Genomic DNA, 21,088 nt, shown 5'->3' on the forward strand with positions numbered 1-21,088 from the left:
GTTACTCCAAATCGAAGTCTTTGAGTGTACTAAGGGATGATACTTAAATTTAAAAGCAACCAGATACCAGGCTTTCCTAGCAGAGAAAATTGTAACTGATTTCTCTTTATGGAAATGGTAGATGTCTGAGTTCAGGACTCAATAAAACCCATTGTAGTGGTAGTGGGGTTACAGTTCGTTCCCTCTGCACAGCCAGGCTGCGGAGTCTGGGAGGATCATAGAATCATAGAAATGTAGGGCTGAAAGGGACCTCAAGAACTGGATGTCATCAAGTCCAGTCAGGGCCATCCCTGGGAGGGTGCGGGGTCTGGGGCGGAAGTGATGGATTGATCTCTTCCAGGACCAACTGTGCCAGCCAATTGCACTGGCCTGCAGGGCCCCCAAAAGCGTGGGGCCCAGAGCGGTCGCCCCGATTTACACTACCCAAGGGACAGCTCTGAGTCCAGTTCCCTGCACTGTGGCAGGACCATGTATGCCTAGATCATCCCTGATAGATGTTTGTCTAAACTATTCTTAAAAACCTCCAGTGATGGGGATTCCAAAACCTCCCTGGGAAGCCTATTCTAGCACTTAACTATCCATATAGTTAGCAAGTTTTTCCTAATATCTAACCTAATATCTAACCTTGCTGCCTATTAAGCCCATTATTTCCTTCAGTGGACATGGAGAACAATTGATGACCATCTGTTCTATAACAGCCCTTAACATATTTGAAGACTGTTATCGGGTCCCCCCCAACATCAGGTCCCTTTTCTCAGACTCATGCTGAGGGGTCAGCAATTGTGGTATTTAGCTCAAAACTGAGGATATATAATAAAACCTAAAGTTGGGCAGACCAAAGGCTCTTGAATTTGAAATTGAATAAGTAGCTGTATTTTTTTTTTCCAAAAGATACTCTGGGCGTGTTGCCTACACCTTGCAATATGGTCTTAAAAAGGTTGTTAATTCTGAAAAAAAATATTTGGGGGAATATAAACTGGCAAGGAGCTGAGAACAAATAGACATCTCGGGAGGACATTCATCTTTAATATATTACCTCTGCCCAAAAGGGATAGAGGGATGGCTAGTCACCTATGTAAATCCAAAGCTTTCTGTGTGATAAAAGGCTTGAGATTAATTTTCACTATTTCTTTTATGTTCCTAGGAAAGAGGACTCATAAGTACCTGATTTTCACCTTCTGCCAGGAAAAAATGATTATCTAAAAGGGCATAATTATGCACCCTTTGGGAGACAGGGAGAGCTTCCAACTTATGCTAATTAATTTTGTACCCTGCAATCTTCCCAAACAATTCCATAATTTGTAATATATTAGGGATGATCTGAGGGGTTGGTGATGAATAAAACCATATCATCTGCATATAAGATTATTTTTGTCTCCTGGGATCCTGTTTTTATATCATGTATTCCCTGATGTGCCCTCATTTGTATTGTCAGCATCCCTAAAGCCAAATCAAAGGCAGGTGGAGGGGGGCAGGGGACAGCCATGTCTATTATTATGGTGGAGATTGAACGAAAAGGAGATATAGCTATTGGTTATGACATGGGAGCTAAAATTGGGGCTAAAAAAGTCTAATCCAGGAAATGAAAGAGGGACCAAATCCAAATTTGTGTAGAATGAGGACCAAGTATCTCCAAATTACTCCTACTGAAGGTTTTTTCCACACCCAGTGACACAACTGCCATTCGTTTCAAGGGGTTTTGATAGTAGGACAGCACAGTGATAAGCTGACCAGTGTTGTCTAACTCATGTCTCTTTTGTATGAAACTCACCTGTATTATGTTCCTTTTTGCTTTTTTCTGATTGTCCAGCTACGATTTTAGACAATATTTTAATGTCAGAGTTGATTAAGGATATTGGCTGATAGCTAGCACATTCCTGAGCATCTTTTCCAGACTTAAGGGTGACTGTGATAGGGCTTCATTCACTGCGAGGGACAGGGTTCCTCTACCAAAAGCTTCTGTATATAATTCGGTCAGTCTGGGAGTCAGGGTGTCTGAATTGGCCATAAAATTCAGCTGGAAAGCCATCTAGGCCCAGGGCCATACCTGATTTCATGTTGCTTACAGCAGCCATAATTTCAGAGGAATGTAATAAGAAATCATGCCAAATTTAGAGTTCTGTTAGTTGGGGGAGTTGCAGATTTGGGGTGTCTTCCTCAAAGAACTTGTTGACAGGGGTGGTCTTCCTCTAAATACAAGCACTGGTAAAATTTGGAGAATTGTTCATTAATACTTTAATGACCAGTGACACTCTGGCCCATCACTAGAGTGAATTTAATTGATTTTAGCTTTTAGTGATTTTACTGTAAGTCCAGGTGCTAATAATTACCCAGCTTTATTGCCAGATTCCCAGTACATCTGATTCAATCTAACCAAAGCAAATTCAGCCTGTGCTGAGGTTATTTTATTCATTTCATATCTGACATTGGTCACCTCTTGGAGTTTAACCAAAGTGAGTGAATCAGCATAGTTGAGGTCTGCCTCCTTGAGCATTTCCATTAAATTCACCAGCTCAGCTTGTTTGGCTCTTTATGTGGGAGAAGTAGGATATTATCCTACCCCTTAAGTATGCCTTGAAAGTGTTGCTCAGTAGACCAAAGGGTGGTTGTTCATCTCAAAGAAATGTTTTTTCTTTCCCCACGCACTTTTTAAAAATTGTGTGTAAAGTAGTAAAGAGGAGTTTTACCCCCATCTTCTGGTAGTTCCTTGTTTTTCAGGAGGAGACAGCTTGCAATACCACCGGTGCATGATCATAGATCGTAATCAATTTTATTTCATTGTTAATTACAGAGTTCACCAAACCACCTATTACTAAAAAATAATTGATTGGTTAGTATGTAGCTCGGGGGGAAATGAGTAAAAGGTGTAGTGTCTACCTGTAGGATGCTACAGCCTCCATATGGCCTTTAAACTCAATTCCTGCATCTGGGCAACATAGTCTGCTTAGCAGAGGATTAGGATTGCTGGGAGCAGCTCAATTTATCCAAAAGCAGGTCTAACGCTTCCTTGAAGTCACTCACTAGAATCAAATGTTCTAGGGAGGTGTAATTTAATCTTGAAAATAACTGAGTGTAAAAGGAGGAATCCTCTTTACTGGCAGCATATTGAGTGTATGTAACATTGGAGATATGAGCATTAACAATTAGGAGTCTACCCTCCATGTCTTTATAAGTGGACAAGATTTGTGTATTCAGTTTTTAATGAACAGGAATGACACACTCCTGGACCTGGCCAATTAATTACTAAACAACCCAGCCTTTTTTAAGCTTTTCAGCCTCTGACTCAGTGAGGTGGGTTACCCAGAGGAATGTTAGATCAGCTTTCAACTTTCTAAAGTGAGATACAATTTTTCCCTTTTTTATAGGGTTACCATTTCCTTTTATGTTCCAAGAAACATATGTAAGTTAGCCACAGGTACTCACAGGGGGAAAGCATCTCAAAAAGCATCTCATGTTATGCTCCTAGAGAACCAGGGGTAGGGAGAGGGAGAGGAATCCAGGGTAAGGCATAGCCAGGGGAACTCGTAAGGAGTTTAGCTAGAGAAGAGAGGATAGAGTGGTAAGTGGGTAAGAGAAAGTTGAGAGAAGGTAGGAGGACAAGGGTGTGAGAAAACCACACTGAGTCAGAGTGGAAAGAAAGATCAGGAGATTAGAGAGGAACAGCCCGAATGTACACTTCCCCTCTGCCCCAAGTTGAATGCATAAATATATGAATATTTCCTGCACCTCCCCTAACCTCTGCAAAAGGCTGAGATAAGCAGGTGAAAATGGTGAACATCCCTGAGTATATTTTTAAGTAAGGTTTGTGGGCTGAAAGATATATGCAACTGTGCTCAGAAGTCAAAGACCTGCAGGACAGATATCTATGAGGAAATATATGGAAAAACATGAAGGGTGGGAAACAAGAAGAAACACCCTCAACACCTCCTATAGCCAAACAGATCCAGTGAATGGCCCTTCACTGGCTGGCTATTTAAAGGCTCATCAGAATTGAAATATTGCCCTCAGCCCCGGGCATGTAAACCAATATTTACCAGCCACATTTTAAACTGCACAAATTACCATTATGTTCTTCTTAAGGTCACTGTAAATAAGGCAGCAAGACAACAAAGCCTCCAATGATGGTGATTCCACAACCTTGCTTGGAAGCCTGTTCCAGAGTTTAATTACCCTTCTAGTTAAAAAGTTTTTCCTAAAATCTAACCTAAATCGCCCTTGCTGCAGAGTAAGCCAATTACTTTTCATCCTACCTTCAGTGCACACGGAGAACAGCTGATCACAGTCCTCTTTGTAACAGTCCTTAATGTATCCAAGGAAGGTGTCAGGTCCACCCCTAGGATTCTTTCCTTAAAACTGAACAGGCCAAGTTTTATTAACCTTCCCTCAGCGGTCAGGTTTTCGGAACCCTTTATCATTTTTGTTGCTCTCTTCTGGACTCTCTCCAATTTGCCCACATCCTTCCTAAAGTGTGGCACCCAGACGTGGACACAGGGCCTCACTTGGAGTACTATCAGTGCCACATGGAGCAGGACAATCACCTCCTCTGTCTTACATAAAACATTCCTGCTAATACATTACAGACTGTTAGTTTTTTGCAACTTCATCACATTGTTGACTTGAATGCAATTTGTGATCCACTAGAACCCCCAGATCCTTTTCCGCAGTACTACCACTTAGCCACTTATTCCCCATTTTGTATTTGTGCATTTGATTTTTCCTTCCTAAGTGAAGTACTTTGCACTTGTCTTTATTGAAGTTCTTCCTGTTGAATTCAGACCAATTCTCCAATTTATTAAGCTCATTTTGAATTCTAATCCCGTCCTCCCAGCTTGGTCTCATCTGCAAATGTTATACGCACATTCTCCACTCCATTGTCCAAGTCATGAATGAAAATACTGAACTGTATTGGATGTAGGACTGACTAGTGTGGACCCCACTACCTACACCCTCCCAGTTTGACAGTGAACCATTGATAACTACTCTTTGAGTACCATATTTCAAACAGTTGTGCACCCACCTTATGGTATTTCATTTAGACCGCATTTTCATAGATCACTCATTCTGCATTGTATCTTGTGGATCAGACTTTGTTGCTGCTCTGTGGTGATCCTAACAGAGCCCATATTGTCCTCTGAGGTGGAGATTCCAGTTTCTGCCTCCCCAACCCTGGACGATAGCCCCTGCAAACTGATCTGGTGTGGTGCAATGATGGCTTTAATTTCAGAGAGAGCTTCTGATATTTTCTTAAGCAGGATCTGCTCTTCAGATATCTGCTTTAGTATTTTATAGACTTGCTCCAGACCTATCAGGGCCTCATCCTCAGGTGATGCTATGCTGTTCTTTACAGGGCTGTCAAAGAGCCTCTGTTTCTTTGCAATGGGGTGGGGTGGGGGGAAGGGAAGGGTTTGGGGCGAGGGGGGGAGTCCAAAAATGCATCCATCTGCTATTATAATGTTAAAGAGCAGGATGAACCACCCAGAGATAAAAAACTGTAGTGTTAGGGGCAGACTTTAAGTGGGGAGGGGTGACAAGCAGGAGCTCCAAGCCTAGGCAGCTATCTTCCCCTGCTGGCTCCCGGAAATCCTAAAATATAAAAATCCTTTGTCATTGAAGCCTGTTAACATTTAAAGAGCTAATCTGGAGAGACCATGGACTCACAAGCACTTCCTTACAATGCTTGTCTTCACTGCAGAGTAACTCGAGTTATCACTCGAGTGTTGCCCCTAACTCGAGTCTCATCCACACACACAAACGCTTAACTCAAGCATGTTAGTGTTTTTAACTTTAAGTGGTTGGCCCGTCAGAGGAGACAGGCAACAGCTTGTTAGCGCAATTTGTCAGCTGCCAACACAATCACTCTGTGCTGCTCAGGCTAATTTGAGAGGAGGTGACTCCATTGTAACTAAATTAACTCTGCAGTGAAAACACTGTCACAGAGATTTCCTCACAGCACATCATCAGGGATCAGGGCTTGGCTCTCTGTGGTCAAAGCCATGGAATCCACCTCCAAACCTAGTGTTTCTGTGTTACAGTTCTGACTCCCAGCACCCCGTTTCCTCTCTGTCAGCCCAGCTCCATTACAGTTTTGCTGCCAGGGATCCCCCCTGGCTATGGCTAGCCCCTGAGGCCCTGGGGTAAGCGAATCTGTAGAACAGTGAATATATTCCTTTGGCTATATTAACTTTTCTGGGTAATTTCCACTGAGTCATAATTGTCTCCCTGTCCTGCCTCCCTCCCTTCCCTGCTGCATGGACTCCAGACTTCGCAAAGCCCCCTCCACTCAGTCTGGGCATAGGGGTGAGGACAAGGTGCTAGGAAGGTGTCTTGAGCCTTCCTTCTGCGTGTAGGAGGGATGTTCAACGAGTGGAGGACCCTTACATGGGTGGAGCCATGGGTGTACGATCTGGCTCATTGAAAAGTGAAAATAATTGTCAAACATCAGCCTGTTGCATACAAGGTGTCTGTACTGTATTATATGGAAGGGTCTCTGTAGCATCTCCAAGGTACCGAAAAAAAAAAAAGCTCATGGCTGAGACTTTCAGAGCTGACTAGGGGATTTAGCCAGACATGCCACTGAAATTTGTGAGGGTTGTGTGAGTAAAACCTCTAGTTGGCTTCGAAACTCTCAACCTTCAGAATTAGATCACTAAAGTCCATCTTTACTTGCTGTTCTAAGACAAAACATATCTCCTAGGGAGGCAGCATGGCTAGTGTCTATGGCACTGGACTGGAAATCAGGAGATGTGTGATTGTACAGTGCTTAGCACAATGGGGCTTTCATCTCAGTTGGGGTGTTACACACTATTGTAATATAAATAACTGAAAATAATAAATGTACCTTTGAGGTTAATGAGCAGATTCTACAGGGAAGGTGACATGAAAGAAAATTAATGACTTATTAAAAAAAATTTTGCATAAGAGTATGTGAGGCAATATGGACCTAGTGAAACTTCCAAACTTTAGTGATGGTTAAATGAAAAGGAAACATGGGAAAGATTTGTTAGACTGACTGTTCCTATCATGAATGTGTCTGACATTACATGAATCAGAACTTTACAATTACATATTCTGATCAGATACAGCCTGCATGAAATAAGCTGAATGGGAACTCATATTAATGTAGTAGAAACACGAGGTCAGAGTACATTCAGTGAATATTTCCCAAAAAGAGCCAAAACAAGTTGCTAAAAACTTAGGTCAGAAATGGCATCAAACAACTTAAAAAAATGAGAGACATTTACTAAAGGAAGAACATCCTGTACCAAGTCGCCATGCGTAAAAACTTGTTCACTGCTGTGAAATGCTATAAGGAAAAACATTCTTGCATGCATTCACGAGGAATCATCTTTGCTAATTAAGTTTCATTTTTTCTTCTTCCTTCACAGTGTACTTGGCTAATTGTTTTTCTATTCCTAGCTTCATTATTTTTTCCTTCAAGAACAACTTTCAAAGGCAGATTCTTGGGCTAGTGGAAGAGTACCACAATGCAAGTCTTTGGAATGTCTCTCCCCTCCCACTCCTTATACCCCTCTATCCTGGACATTTTGTCCAGGAGTGCTGATGTTGCACCCTGCTGAGGTGCCAACGTGTGGTTCGCAGAAAAAGGGAAATTGGCTGGAAAACTGGTTTTTATTTAATGGAAAAAAGAATAATTAATCATTAGACCAGCAGGTCTCAACCCCATGGTGAGCTATAGAGAAGTCTGAGTGGGTCACTGAAGCTGTTGTGTTTCCCTTACACTCCTGCTCATGCAGGTCTGAGAGAACAACACCAACCAAACAGCACTGCCTACTGTTTCACAGATTCACAGATTCCAAGACAGAAGGGACCATTATGATCATCTAGTCCGACCTCCTGTGTAACTCAGGCCACAGAACTTCCCCCCAAATAATTCCTAGAGCAGAGCTTTTAGACAAACATCCTATCTTGATTTTAAAATTGCCAGTGATGAAGAATCCACAATGACCCTTGAAATTGTTCCAATGGTTAATTTCTCATTGTTAAAAATTTACACCTTATTTCCAGTCTGAATTTGTCTAGCTTCACCTTCCAGCCATTGGATCGTGTTACACCTTTGCGTGACACATTGACAAGACAATTTATCAAATATTTGTTCCCCTGTGTAGGTACTTATAAACTGTGTTCAAAACACCCCCTAATCTTCTCTTTGTTAAACTAAACAGATTGAGCTCCTTGAGTCTATCACTATAAGGCATGTTTTCTAATTCTTTAATCATTCTTGTGGCTTTTCTCCGAACCCTCTACGATTTATCAACATCCTTCTTGAATTATGTCACCAGAACTGGACACAGTATTCCAGCAGAAGTCGCACCAGTGCCAAATACAGAGGTAAAATAAACTCTCTACTCCTACTCGAGATTCTCCTATGCAGGCATCAAAGGATCACGTTTGCACTGGGAACTCATGTTCAGCTGATTATCTAGCATAATCCCCAAATTCCTTTCGGAGTCACTGCTTCCCAGGCTAGAATCCCCCATCCTGTATTGCCTACATTGTTTGTTTCTAGATGTACTCATTTACATTTAGCCCCATTAAACATATTTGCTTGCACCCAGTTTACCAAGCAATCCCGATCACTTTGAATCAGTGTCCTGTCCTCTTCATTATTTACCACTCTCCCAATTTTTGTACCCTTTGCAAACTTTATCAGTAATGATTTTATGTTTTCTTCCAGGTCATTGACTCATGTTGACTGGTATTAATTATTCTATTCTCCTTTAATTTTTTATTAATAGAGTCCTGTATCAACCACTCCATTATTTTGCCTGAGATCAATGTCATACTGACAGGCCTTGGTCATCCTGTTTGCCCCTTTTAAATATGGGCATAACATTAGTTTTATTCAAGTCTTCTGGAACTTCCCCAGTCCTCCAAGCCTTATTGAAAATCAACATTAATTGTCTAGCGAGCTAATCAGCCAGCTCTTTTAAAACTCTTGGATGCGAGTTATCTGGACCTGCTTATTTAAAAATGTCTCATTGTTGCAGCTGTTGTTTAACATCCTTCTGAGATACTAGTGGAACGGAAAGAGTGTTATCACCATCATATGATACTACATCACATATTTTCTTCCCAAACACAGAACAGAAATATGTATTGAACGCTTCTGCCTTTTCTGTATTATTATTAATAATTCTACCATTTCCATCTGGTAATCACATACAGCTGCCTCTGTACCACGGAAGCAACAGCTTGGTAGCCTGCCAAGGAACAGAAAAGAGTTTTGCCAGGCACTAGAGCCTGAACCTTGGGAGCACCACTCCTGCCTGACTGAGCCCTCTCCCTCTCTCTTTTCCTGCTGGAACACAGCAGGAAACCCAGCACACTTCCGTTCACATCAAAAACTCAATAACACTGAAGTTGCTGGGCCCTCCAACAACTCAGAGGCCAACCAAAATAAAGAAGAAAATGCTGCAGTTCTCCCCTTGACACAGATGGCAGTGAATGAGAACAGACACTGGATGAATTTTAAGTAGCCACAACTTTATTAAACTTGGCATGGGGTAGGGGGCTACCCACCTGTCACCCATACTCTCACATACCAGGCATTTTAAGTGATTCCAGTGTGGAGGTTACAGGGCTCCTATCATACAACCCATAACTTGGGGTAGACTCTCCTCAGCCTACCCCTATGACTCAGCTTCCTCATCTGAATCCTTTCGCATACACACAAGCCCACACCTCTGTAATGGAGATAGAAGGTATTAAATGGGGGACCTTGGTCCACAAATACCACAGCACCCCCTATCCCATGAGCAGAATGCCCGTCAGCAAATTCCCAATCTTTTACTTCTGGGAACTGGCCCATTTAGCTTTTTAACCACCCTAGAAACCTGTGACGAACTAACAACCCTACCAAGTATTACAACTAATTACTAAATTCTGTGCCTATTTAACCTAACTGTGCCTCCAGGAAGTTGTGAGGAAGGTAAAAAAGCCCATCAGGCCTCTGCCAATTTGGTCCCAATGGGACTAAGAAATTCCTTGCTAACTCCCTAAAACAGGCAATCAGTCAGAACCACAGCATCTTCTAAACACACCTCCAAACCCACAGTTAAGGGGAGGCAAGGCAGGGCTACTGAAACAGAAGAAAACAGACTCCTAAGGACCCAGGCTAAGCTTTAAATCAGTTAAAGGGGAAAGTAAGAGACCAATCACCTCCCCTCCTCCTCCAGCTGATCAATGGGTCACCAGAGACTCTGGAGGAGGTAGGAAAGGAGTACTTGTGGCACCTTAGAGACTAACAAATTTATTTGAACATAAGCTTTCGTGAGCTACAGTTCACTTCATCGGATGCATTCAGTGGGTCACTCCTATTTTCTCCAACCTGTGCCCTCCTGCTTCCCAACCACCACTGGTCCCATAGTTTGAAGTAGGTGGTTGGCATTTTCCCGATCCCACATCTCTACCATATGGAAGAAAAAAAAAGATTCCGAGAGATGAAACCTCACCACGTGGAGACACAAAGAGGCAAAACCCCACCTATCAACCAGAAGGGTCTGAGACAGATGAGAGGATGAAAGGGAGAAGAACAGAGGGAGAGATTTAGAAAAAGGGGCCATGAAAGGTGAAGGGAAAAGTTCTGGCATTTTTTAATGCTGGAACTTGCCTGGATTTAAATTTTAGCTAGGTCAGAAGGAAAAGAAAGAGGAAGAACAAAAATGAATTAAAGCACAAAACAATACCTGCCAACATATGAAAGCTATAAATTGGTGCATTTGGGGTCTGAGTCAATGCCCATTGACATCTATGGAGATATCCCCATTGACTTTAATGGACAACAGACCAAGCCCTTAGAGAGAACCTTTTAACACACTAAACTAGGGGAGAATTTTCCAGGGACAGAATTTTTAGAAGTTATTTTTCTGAACAATAGCAACTTCCCCTTATTAAAGAGTTATGTCTGTGCGCAGGTATATGGTGTCATGGTAGGAAAATAGAGAGCAGTTTTAGGATCATGAATGGAGAAAAGTTGAAAATCTCTGTAGATCAACTGATCAAAAAATCTCCAAGTAAGAAATATATCCTTATGGGTCATCACTTGAAATCAAGCTTCTGTTCTAGACAGCTACACAGCTCAGTTTGTGTGTATGTCATTCTGCTAAATTTCACTTAATTCAGCACCATAAAGAGAATAAACATAAAAAATAGAAAGGCAGTTTTATGTTTTTATATGAATAAACCCACAAATCACATGAAAATAAGAAAGAAATACATTTTACCATGCTGTATGTGCATTTCTGTTTTATCATATGGATCAAGACCAGAAAGTTAAATGGGGCAGGAAAGCTTTTCATAATGTGGTGTGTGGCTTTTGGAAAGCATAGGGAGGATTTTTTGCATAGGATAACCCATTTGGAACAATAACAGCAACTTCTGAAATACTACTCTTTGGAAGTCAGACAAAATATCTAAGGCAAACTCTGCGGGGCAAGGGAAGAAGAAGTAATAAAGAAGTGTTTATTTTCTGTTTCTGGATAGCTGTATAGCAACCTATTTGTTAAAACACATTATATACAAATTATTCATCATCCCTTGAAAACTTATCTCCTCAGTCTGAATATACTGTATTAAGGTTAATTAATATACTGTATTAAAACTGTAAGGTTTTTGCTGAATTTAATTCTTCCCGTCTTATTCTATAAGTACAGGGTACTGGGGATGGAATGCAAAACTGAACAGTTTGGGATTCATAGATCTGCTCCTTTGAGGTACTCAGTGACCTCAACCACCACTAAGTCAATGGGAGTTGAGCTTGCTTGGCACCTCAGTGGATCCGGTCTAAATGCTTTAGTGGCCGCAGTGGCACATTTCCCAAAAGGAGAAAATCTAACAATACGGCTGGGATTTCTTGGGAGCCTACAATATCATACGCTTTATCATGAAGTGCTACAACACTTAACAACAATTCCCTGGAGAGGTGGTGAAGGGGAAGGTTCAGTAGTTTTTTTCAGCAACGGAGCCTGCCAGGAATCAAATTTTCAGAAGTGAAAGTGAGCTTAGGGATCTTAATTTTATCCATTGTTAGTGTTAGTCAATGTAATCAAACTGTTCCCAAGCCTGTCACCGTTGGACAAAGGTAGCAGATGCCCAGAACAGGATAACTGGGGTCACAATCTAGAAGTGAAAAGAAAAGGAGTACTTGTGGCACCTTAGAGACTAACAAATTTATTAGAGCATAAGCTTTCATGAGCTACAGCTCACTTCATCGGATGCATTTGGTGGAAAAAGCAGAGGAGAGATTTATATACACACACACACACACAGAACATGAAACAATGGGTTTATCATACACACTGTAAGGAGATTTCAGAGTAGCAGCCGTGTTAGTCTGTATTCACAAAAAGAAAAGGAGTACTTGTGGCACCTTAGAGACTAACAAATTTATTAGAGCATAAGCTTTCGTGAGCTACAGCTCACTTCATCGGATGCACTCCTCTGTTTTTTCCACCAAATGAGAAACTGCTGAATTGGAATTAATTTGCAAACTGGATACAATTAATTTAGGCTTGAATAGAGACTGGGAATGGATGAGTCATTACACAAAGTAAAACTATTTCCCCATGTTATTTCTTCCCCCCACCCCACCCCCCACTGTTCCTCAGATATTCTTGTTAACTGCTGGAAATAGCCTACCTTGCTTGTCACCATGAAAGGTTTTCCTCCTTTCCCCCCCCTGCTGCTGGTGATGGCTTATCATAAGTGATCACTCTCCTTACAGTTTGTATGATAAACCCATTGTTTCATGTTCTCTGTGTGTGTATATCAATCTCCCCTCTGTATTTTCCACCAAATGCATCCGATGAAGTGAGCTGTAGCTCACGAAAGCTTATGCTCTAATAAATTTGTTAGTCTCTAAGGTGCCACAAGTACTCCTTTTCTTTTTACTGTAAGGAGAGTGATCACTTAAGATAAGCCATCACCAGCAGCAGGGGGGGGGGAAAAGGAGGAAAACCGTTCATGGTGACAGGCAAGGTAGGCTAATTCCAGCAGTTAACAAGAATATCAGAGGTTTCAGAGGAACAGTGGGGGGTGGGGTGGGAGGGAGAAATACCATGGGGAAATAGTTTTACTTTGTGTAATGACTCATCCATTCCCAGTCTCTATTCAAGCCTAAGTTAATTGTATCCAGTTTGCAAATTAATTCCAATTCAGCAGTCTCTCGTTGGAGTCTGTTTTTGAAGCTTTTTTGTTGAAGTATAGCCACTCTTAGGTCTGTGATCGAGTGACCAGAGAGATTGAAGTGTTCTCCAACTGGTTTTTGAATGTTATAATTCTTGACGTCTGATTTGTGTCCATTCATTCTTTTACGTAGAGAGTGTCCAGTTTGGCCAATGTACATGGCAGAGGGGCATTGCTGGCACATGATGGCATATATCACATTGGTAGATGCGCAGGTGAACGAGCCTCTGATAGTGTGGCTGATGTGATTAGGCCCTATGATGGTATCCCCTGAATAGATATGTGGACAGAGTTGGCAACACTTCAATCTCTCTGGTCACTCGATCACAGACCTAAGAGTGGCTATACTTCAACAAAAAAGCTTCAAAAACAGACTCCAACGAGAGACTGCTGAATTGGAATTAATTTGCAAACTGGATACAATTAACTTAGGCTTGAATAGAGACTGGGAATGGATGAGTCATTACACAAAGTAAACTATTTCCCCATGGTATTTCTCCCTCCCACCCCACCCGCCACTGTTCCTCTGATATTCTTCAGGTTTCAGAGTAGCAGCCGTGTTAGTCTGTATTCGCAAAAAGAAAAGGAGTACCCGTGGCACCTTAGAGACTAACAAATTTATTAGAGCATAAGCTTTCGTGAGCTACAGCTCACGTGAGCTGTAGCTCACAAAAGCTTATGCTCTAATAAATTTGTTAGTCTCTAAGGTGCCACGGGTACTCCTTTTCTTTTTTCTGATATTCTTGTTAACTGCTGGAATTAGCCTACCTTGCCTGTCACCATGAAAGGTTTTCCTCCTTTCCCCCCCCCTGCTGCTGGTGATGGCTTATCTTAAGTGATCACTCTCCTTACAGTGTGTATGATAAACCCATTGTTTCATGTTCTCTGTGTGTGTGTGTGTATATAAATCTCTCCTCTGCTTTTTCCACCAAATGCATCCGATGAAGTGAGCTGTAGCTCACGAAAGCTTATGCTCTAATAAATTTGTTAGTCTCTAAGGTGCCACAAGTACTCCTTTTCTTTTTGCGAATACAGACTAACACGGCTGCTACTCTGAAATCTAGAAGTGAAGGGCATTGACAAGGAGAGTTTACACTGCTACTGACTTTACCGATATACATCTGGCTATTACTAATCAGTTGCTAAATTCCATGTGAACTAAAATTCACCCCATAATGTTAGAAATAACCCTTTCAGTTAAAGTCTGTCTGTTCTATGTAACCACATATATTTTTTCACAAATAAAATGTTTAGTAACGTTTACACAGAAGTTAAGGCTTACCATTGCTGTAAGACCGAAAATTTCCTACAAATTTTATGTATTCATATGTTGGAAATTCCTTCGGGTTCAAACTTCCTCTCAGAAGATGACAATAAAACTCTAAATCATTGTCAGCTGGATTGTTAGAAAAAGGAGAAACAAATCAATAGGCTATTTAAACTAAACACGAGTGGAAAATTTGGTTTCAATCCTGCAACTAGTAGTGTATGCCTACACTCACTCAGAGCCCCACTGAGCGCAGTCCCCCAGCATGCTAATTGCAGGATCGAAGCGTCTGTGAAAAGAACCCTAAATAAATCCAGAATGTTCAACACTCCTAACAGATTTTTTCTCATGGCTGATTTTCAGAATTAGGGCCTGACTCTCCGCTCCATTACGCCAATTTTATTAAAGGAATTACACTTCCATAAACCTGATATAATGGAGTGCAGAATCAGGCCCTAAATTTAAAACCCTTATTTATTTAGGTTTTTCTTTCCATAATTCACAGATTTTTCATGTCTTCTGTTTGGGGGAAAAACAGTCAATTTCTTTTTAAATTAACCTTAGAATATCAGAGGGTTTTTTATATAGTTGATTTTTAAAAAACTGCATAGATTCTATTGTCATGTGTTCCATATTTTTTGCCTCCCCCACTCTTAGAACTAATTTAGATGAAGTATGTGAAAGGATTATTTATGAAAAATAAATTAAATGATAAAATAAATTCTGAATAATTTACACATATTTCAAATGCAATGTAAAACACGGGTGTGCATCACTAGAGTATCTATGGACAGAGTATAACAGTACTAGATTGCAACATCAGTTAAGATGTGATTTGTTTCCACTGAACTTTTCTAAATTTCCATGGCCAAACCTGTTTTCCTTAGCTCTCTCCTAAGACACAATATTTTATAATTAACATAACTGCAAGCAGTCTTGCTTTAGTAAATAAATGCAATGAGTCTAGTTTGAAATTGAACAGAAGGATCATTCCTGGTGACAACATTTGTTTCAAAATGAATGAAAATATATATAAAGATGCAAAATATCCATACTGACATATATCACATAGACACTCTACCCTTGCAAGAGAGAAATCTTTTCTCTCCCATGCTTTTTGTTTAGTGGGAATGATAAAACAAAACTTACTCTTTAGGGAATTTGGTAAGGCAGAATCTGCCATAAGCATATGAGTAGATAATACTTTATAAACTTCTGAATGTTCCTGTTCTGGGAGGAAATTTAACAAATTCTGATCCATGACATCACACTGCAAAGAAAAGAAAAGAAAGTACAAATGATCAAAACAAAAAAGAGTGACAGTCTCATTCTCCAGCAAACTGCCATTTTCTGCAATTGGGACTAAACTTTATTTGCGAAACCAAACAGAAGGCCCAAATTTCATAAGCAGTTGTCTAAACTTTTCACTCCCATAGGCACTTAAATACACAAAGTGCCAGATCCAAAGCCCATGGAAGTCAGTGGGAAACTTTCTGTGGACTTCCATGGGCAGTTGTTCTTGTCTAAAATAGGTAAGTGGGTAAACAAGTTAGGCAGACACTTCTTAAAATTGTGCTCTGTATAATCATCATCAGATATTATACTGAACAAAAGTAGTACACGCTGGGCCAAATCCATCTCTGGTGTAACTCCATTGACACCTGTGAAGTTCCACTAAGCTTGAGTTTTCTTCATTAGAATTAACCCTTTAAAGGTAACCCATTCCAAAGGAAGTTGCTGCTGCTCATATAGGGATAGACTGTGGACAGAGAGGGTGCAGTGAGCCTTCCCACCTGCAAAGCACAGCCACAATGGCAGTTTCTGAGCTTTGGGATGTGCAGTGACTGCCGCTTCTTACTGCCTCCAGGAGCACAAACCAGCAAAGGGAGGCAGGGAAGAGGTGTGTCCATGGCTTTGCCCCTGCCTATGTCCCACCTAGAGCTGGTCAAGCAAACAGTAGAGGAGTGCTACACCATCCAAAGGGACAGTGCAGCACGTGAACTCCCCTTCTGTCCATAGGCGAGCTTTGGTAGGGATTGTGCATCTTCAGGCACAATCCCGTCTGGATTGGTGGGGCTCTGTACTGCCACCAATTGACCACTGGCTTAACTGCACAGTGTGGCCCATACTCCATATATCTACACAGCAAAGAAAAACCCACAGCAGGCCCATGCCCGCTGACTCAGGCTTGCAGGGCTCTGGCTGCAGGGCTGTTTCACTGCTGTTTAGATTTCCAGGCTCGGGCTGGAGCCTGGGCTTTAGGTCCCTGCAGGGTGGGAGCTCAAAGCAGGTCCAACCCCAACTAAATCAAAATCAAAATCCATGCCTAGAGCTCCTAGGAGCTACCACAATATAAATAATAATGATCCATTTCCATATTTGGGATTGGATTTCAGACAAGGTTATCATGCTAAAGACTAGTAGGACGCAGAAAGAATAACCAGTTTACAGTTTTAGATCCCAGTTCAGGAAAGTATTTAAGTACCTGCCTAAATACGTCCTTATTGAAATAGGGTTTAATTCTCATTGACTTCAGAAGGACTCAAGCACATGCTTAATTGCCCTTCCTGAATAAGAATGTTTTCCTGAATTGGATCCCTAGTTTCCAGTAGGATTCAAGAATAGAGGGGAAAGCAATGAAAAAAGATTCCTTAACACTGAGACAAACATCTGAAAAACCTTGAAAACTGAAGAAATTCTGTGGAAATCATTGGGCCCAACAAACCGTAGGACAGCAACAGGCAATCTTTCTGCCCACAAATGACAGAAAGATTATTGAAGTCCTGCACTGCGGAGGACGAAAGAAAAATGAAGTAGGTGGTTTTAGCTTGAGCTACTTTGTTACTGTTGCATAGCAATATTCCTATGTTCACCACCAGCCGTCTTTATTTCATTATATTGTTTCACCTAAGAAGAAAATAATTACACATCATATTATAGCTTAGTGGAATATGTTAGATATATTTTGTTGGATGGAATATATTTAACATATTTGGCTGAATGGTGAAATGAGCGAAAAACATAATTACAATTTTCCTAAGCAAAAAAAAGAATGTGGAATAGAAGTACTTCCTGTTGCTTCTGGCTATGTATTTATATGGAGACTGAACTACTAAAAATAAGTGAGGATTAATGCCTTAATTATCATACCATCTGTCCCAGTCCCATATCACCGGCAGGAGCAGAAAAAACAACTTTTCTCCCCTGCTCCACAAGTTAGACACAGCGTAACATAGGAGTGTCTCTGGGACATGAGACCCAGTAACCAATCCCCCCCAACACACAGCCACATAGAGGAGCAACTCCACCACTACCACCTTCCTGGGAACAATCCTTAAAAGGCTGCTTTTCTTGGGAAGGCAGCAGACCAGCAGCAGACCTTCACAGCCCAACAGCCTGGTGACATCAGTCAACCAGTTCAGGATCTGATCCTATTCCACTGAAGTCAATAGGAATCTTGCCCTTTATTTCAATGGAGTAGAACCAGACCCTCAGGGCACATCTCAGAAGGACATCATCACCAGCAGGACATAGTATTCCCCATCAACTATAACTAAGGCTGCAATTCTGTCACACAGGTTGCAGCAGTCACAGATTCCATGACTTTCCATGACCTTCTTGTCTTCCGCACCTGCAGCAGCCGGTGCGACAGGCCTGAGCAGAATCAATCCTGGGGGTAGCCCTGGGGACTGTCCAAGCAGCAACAGTCCCGAGGACGGCTGGAGCAGCGGCCCTGGAGGCTATTAGGAAAGCAGTCGCTAGGGGCCTCAGAGCAGCGGGCCGTCAAGGGCAGTCAGCCCATACCACTGGAACAGGTGCCTCCCAGAGCAGCCGCACCTCAGGGCCCTCCAGAGCAGCAGGCCCCAGGAGCAGATTTAGTCATGGGTATTTCTCATGAATTTTTGTTTATTGCCCATGACCTGTCCATGACTTTTACTAAAAATACCCGTGACTAAATCTTAGCCTTAACTAGAAACCATTTGATATTTTTCCTAGAAAGCAAAGATGGAAAAGAAGTTAGGTCATATTGTCCCTCCCCACACCAGAATATCCTTCAGAGCTTTGTCTTACCTAGTTTTAAATAGAAAAGGAGTACTTGTGGCACCTTAGAGACTAACAAATTTATTAGAGCATAAGCTTTCGTGAGCTACAAGCTAGCTTATGCTCTAATAAATTTGTTAGTCTCTAAGGTGCCACAAGTACTCCTTTTCTTTTTGCGATACAGACTAACACGGCTGCTACTCTGAAACTAGTTTTAAATGCTTCACAGCAACAGGGAACTGAAGTGTATGAATCATACTCAAAAAAAAACCCCCAAGATCACTGGTTGGATATTTTTAAAAATTATACATTTTAATTTTGATGGGAAAAAGTCACAACATTTTCATCTCCCCCTCCCCTTTTAACCAATGCTAGAAATAAACTGGGAGTCCAATCCTGCCCCCAGAGTGAATATTCTTAGAAATCAATGGGACAACTCACAAGAATAAACACTACATGCAGGTTTTGGTGTTTACAGGATTGACTCATTATTTGTATCGCAAAAGAGTGTGCAAGAATTACTCACGGGTAATGTCCAAGTAGAGGTGTAATACTGTCAGAAACATATACGATGGTTCCATCTGTGGTGACTGCTATAATGAAGCCATCTAATGCCTAAGAGAAATGCACAAGTGGACAGTTCTTTAACAGGTAGTATGGGCTTTTATCAGTAATTCTCATTGTATATTGATCAAAACCTTTTACCTCACCACCACATTATTAGTAGGTTGTAGGAACATTATCTCAAGTTGAACAACAGTATTCTCTGATTTCACTGTCTTATCTCACTTATACAGTGTTCTTTGTAGTTCAGCAAAATATACTAGCTGAGACAACAAAGGCTTACAGGAATATTTCAGATATCAGTTTTAAATTAATAATAATGCAAGATGGCTAAGACTGGATCCTTGAAAGTTATTAAAAAAAAGTTAGCTCTGTGTAAATATCAAAGCATCATGAAAGGATGCAGTGCTATCTCAAATAATAATTACCCACAAAATTAATCTGTTTGTATTAATGTAACATTGTATATTACTATGCTTTCATGTAAATAGAAGCAACAGAAATGATCAAGTAATCTTTAGCTTCAGGTTTAACTGAGGTGACTTATTTTAAAGATCATGGTATTAGATTATTCATTAGTGGCACAATTCACCTTTGCGCAGACAGCCGATATGGCACTTGCGCATTACTTAAATCCCACACAGCAGCAGATTCTCCAGCCCTGTGATTTAAGTGGGGGCACCAGCCTTGTACAAGCGCTCTACATAGGAGAAAATATCACCCTAAAATATTTTATCATGTAAAAATATTTTGCTCATAGCCATATCTGAAATCAATAGCCTACTCCATCTTGAGTTAAAACCTTCTAAGTGTATCTAAAGCAAGGCTTCATCTACTACTACTACTACAATGAGAAGCAAACAATAAGAAGCACTTACAGTATTTGGTCAAGTACAATATTAAATTCTTAGCTCCAGTCCTGCTCCCACTGAAGCCGATGAGCCAATAGCAAAACTCCCATTGACTTCAGTGGGAGCAGGTCTGGATCCATACATTAATCGATCTAAGTTCTGATATTGGTGCCGATCACCTAGGGAGGTTGGTGGAATCTCCAGCCTTAGAGGTTTTTAAGGCCCGGTTTGACAAAGCCCTTGCTGGGATGATTTTAGTGGGTGTTGGTCCTGCTTTGAGCAGGGGGTTGGACTAGATGACCTCCTGAGGTCTCTTCCAACCCTCATCTTCTATGATTCTATGATTATTATTGGAGCAACACAAATGTTACAAACATTAACTAATTAGAATAGGGCTCATACATATGCTATTGAAGAGATCTGTTCACTGTGCAGGTATATTGTGAAAAGCCAGATTACTGTGACATTGAGGGTCAGAGGTTAAATGCAAGATTTTATTGTAAATCTAGGGATTACCTTTTAATGATGTTATATTGCATGACCTCCAAATCATGACAGTCTAGGAGTAGATCCTGTGAGATGCTGAGTACCTTTACGTCCCACTGACTCCAATGAGAACTCAGGGTAACCTGGCACCTCTCAGGAATTCACATATTATTCAAGACATTTTAAAAAATAATCAATATTTTTCAATAAATAAACATGTGTCTTGGTTGCCAGAAGTGCTCAGCACCCATGCCTGCTTACATCAAAGAGATCTTCAGGTGCTCTAAGCCTTTGACAATCAGGTCAATAATTTATACCTCAGTGGAAGACCTATGTTCACTAGCTCGTATAGCTAGTTTGGTTCTGTTAAATTTAGGTGCAGATAATATTTTTCTGTCATACATTTAAATATTTTCTAAAGCATTATAGCAATTAACCCATGAAGGAGAACAGTGGCATGGCAGGGCAGCTGGGTTATGCCTGTTACTATGGTGAGGTGTTTTGAATTAAGTCTTTATTTAACATCTGATGCAAATCATACAAATTAACTCACATTATAATTCTGTGAGGGAAATCAAATTAACGTATGCATATATAATTTTATTTTATTTACTTGAAAATAGTCCATCTAACATTAATACGGTGTCTCTCTCATCAAAGATTATTCAGCTGTAAA

The 21,088-nt window shown here is 41.0% G+C and overlaps 1 protein-coding gene across 1 annotated transcript in view; it reads right to left on the reverse strand.

Moving 5' to 3' along the window:
• Positions 1-21,088, reverse strand: part of NPAS2 (neuronal PAS domain protein 2) — a 180,022-nt gene that overhangs the window by 51,148 nt on the left and 107,786 nt on the right. The window contains 3 exon segments of the mRNA XM_038387626.2: positions 14,486-14,599; positions 15,620-15,740; positions 19,034-19,126. Coding sequence (XP_038243554.1) covers positions 14,486-14,599; positions 15,620-15,740; positions 19,034-19,126 — 328 coding nt within the window.

This window comes from Dermochelys coriacea, chromosome 1 (assembly GCF_009764565.3).
Source record: "Dermochelys coriacea isolate rDerCor1 chromosome 1, rDerCor1.pri.v4, whole genome shotgun sequence".
Classification (NCBI taxonomy): domain Eukaryota; kingdom Metazoa; phylum Chordata; order Testudines; family Dermochelyidae; genus Dermochelys; species Dermochelys coriacea.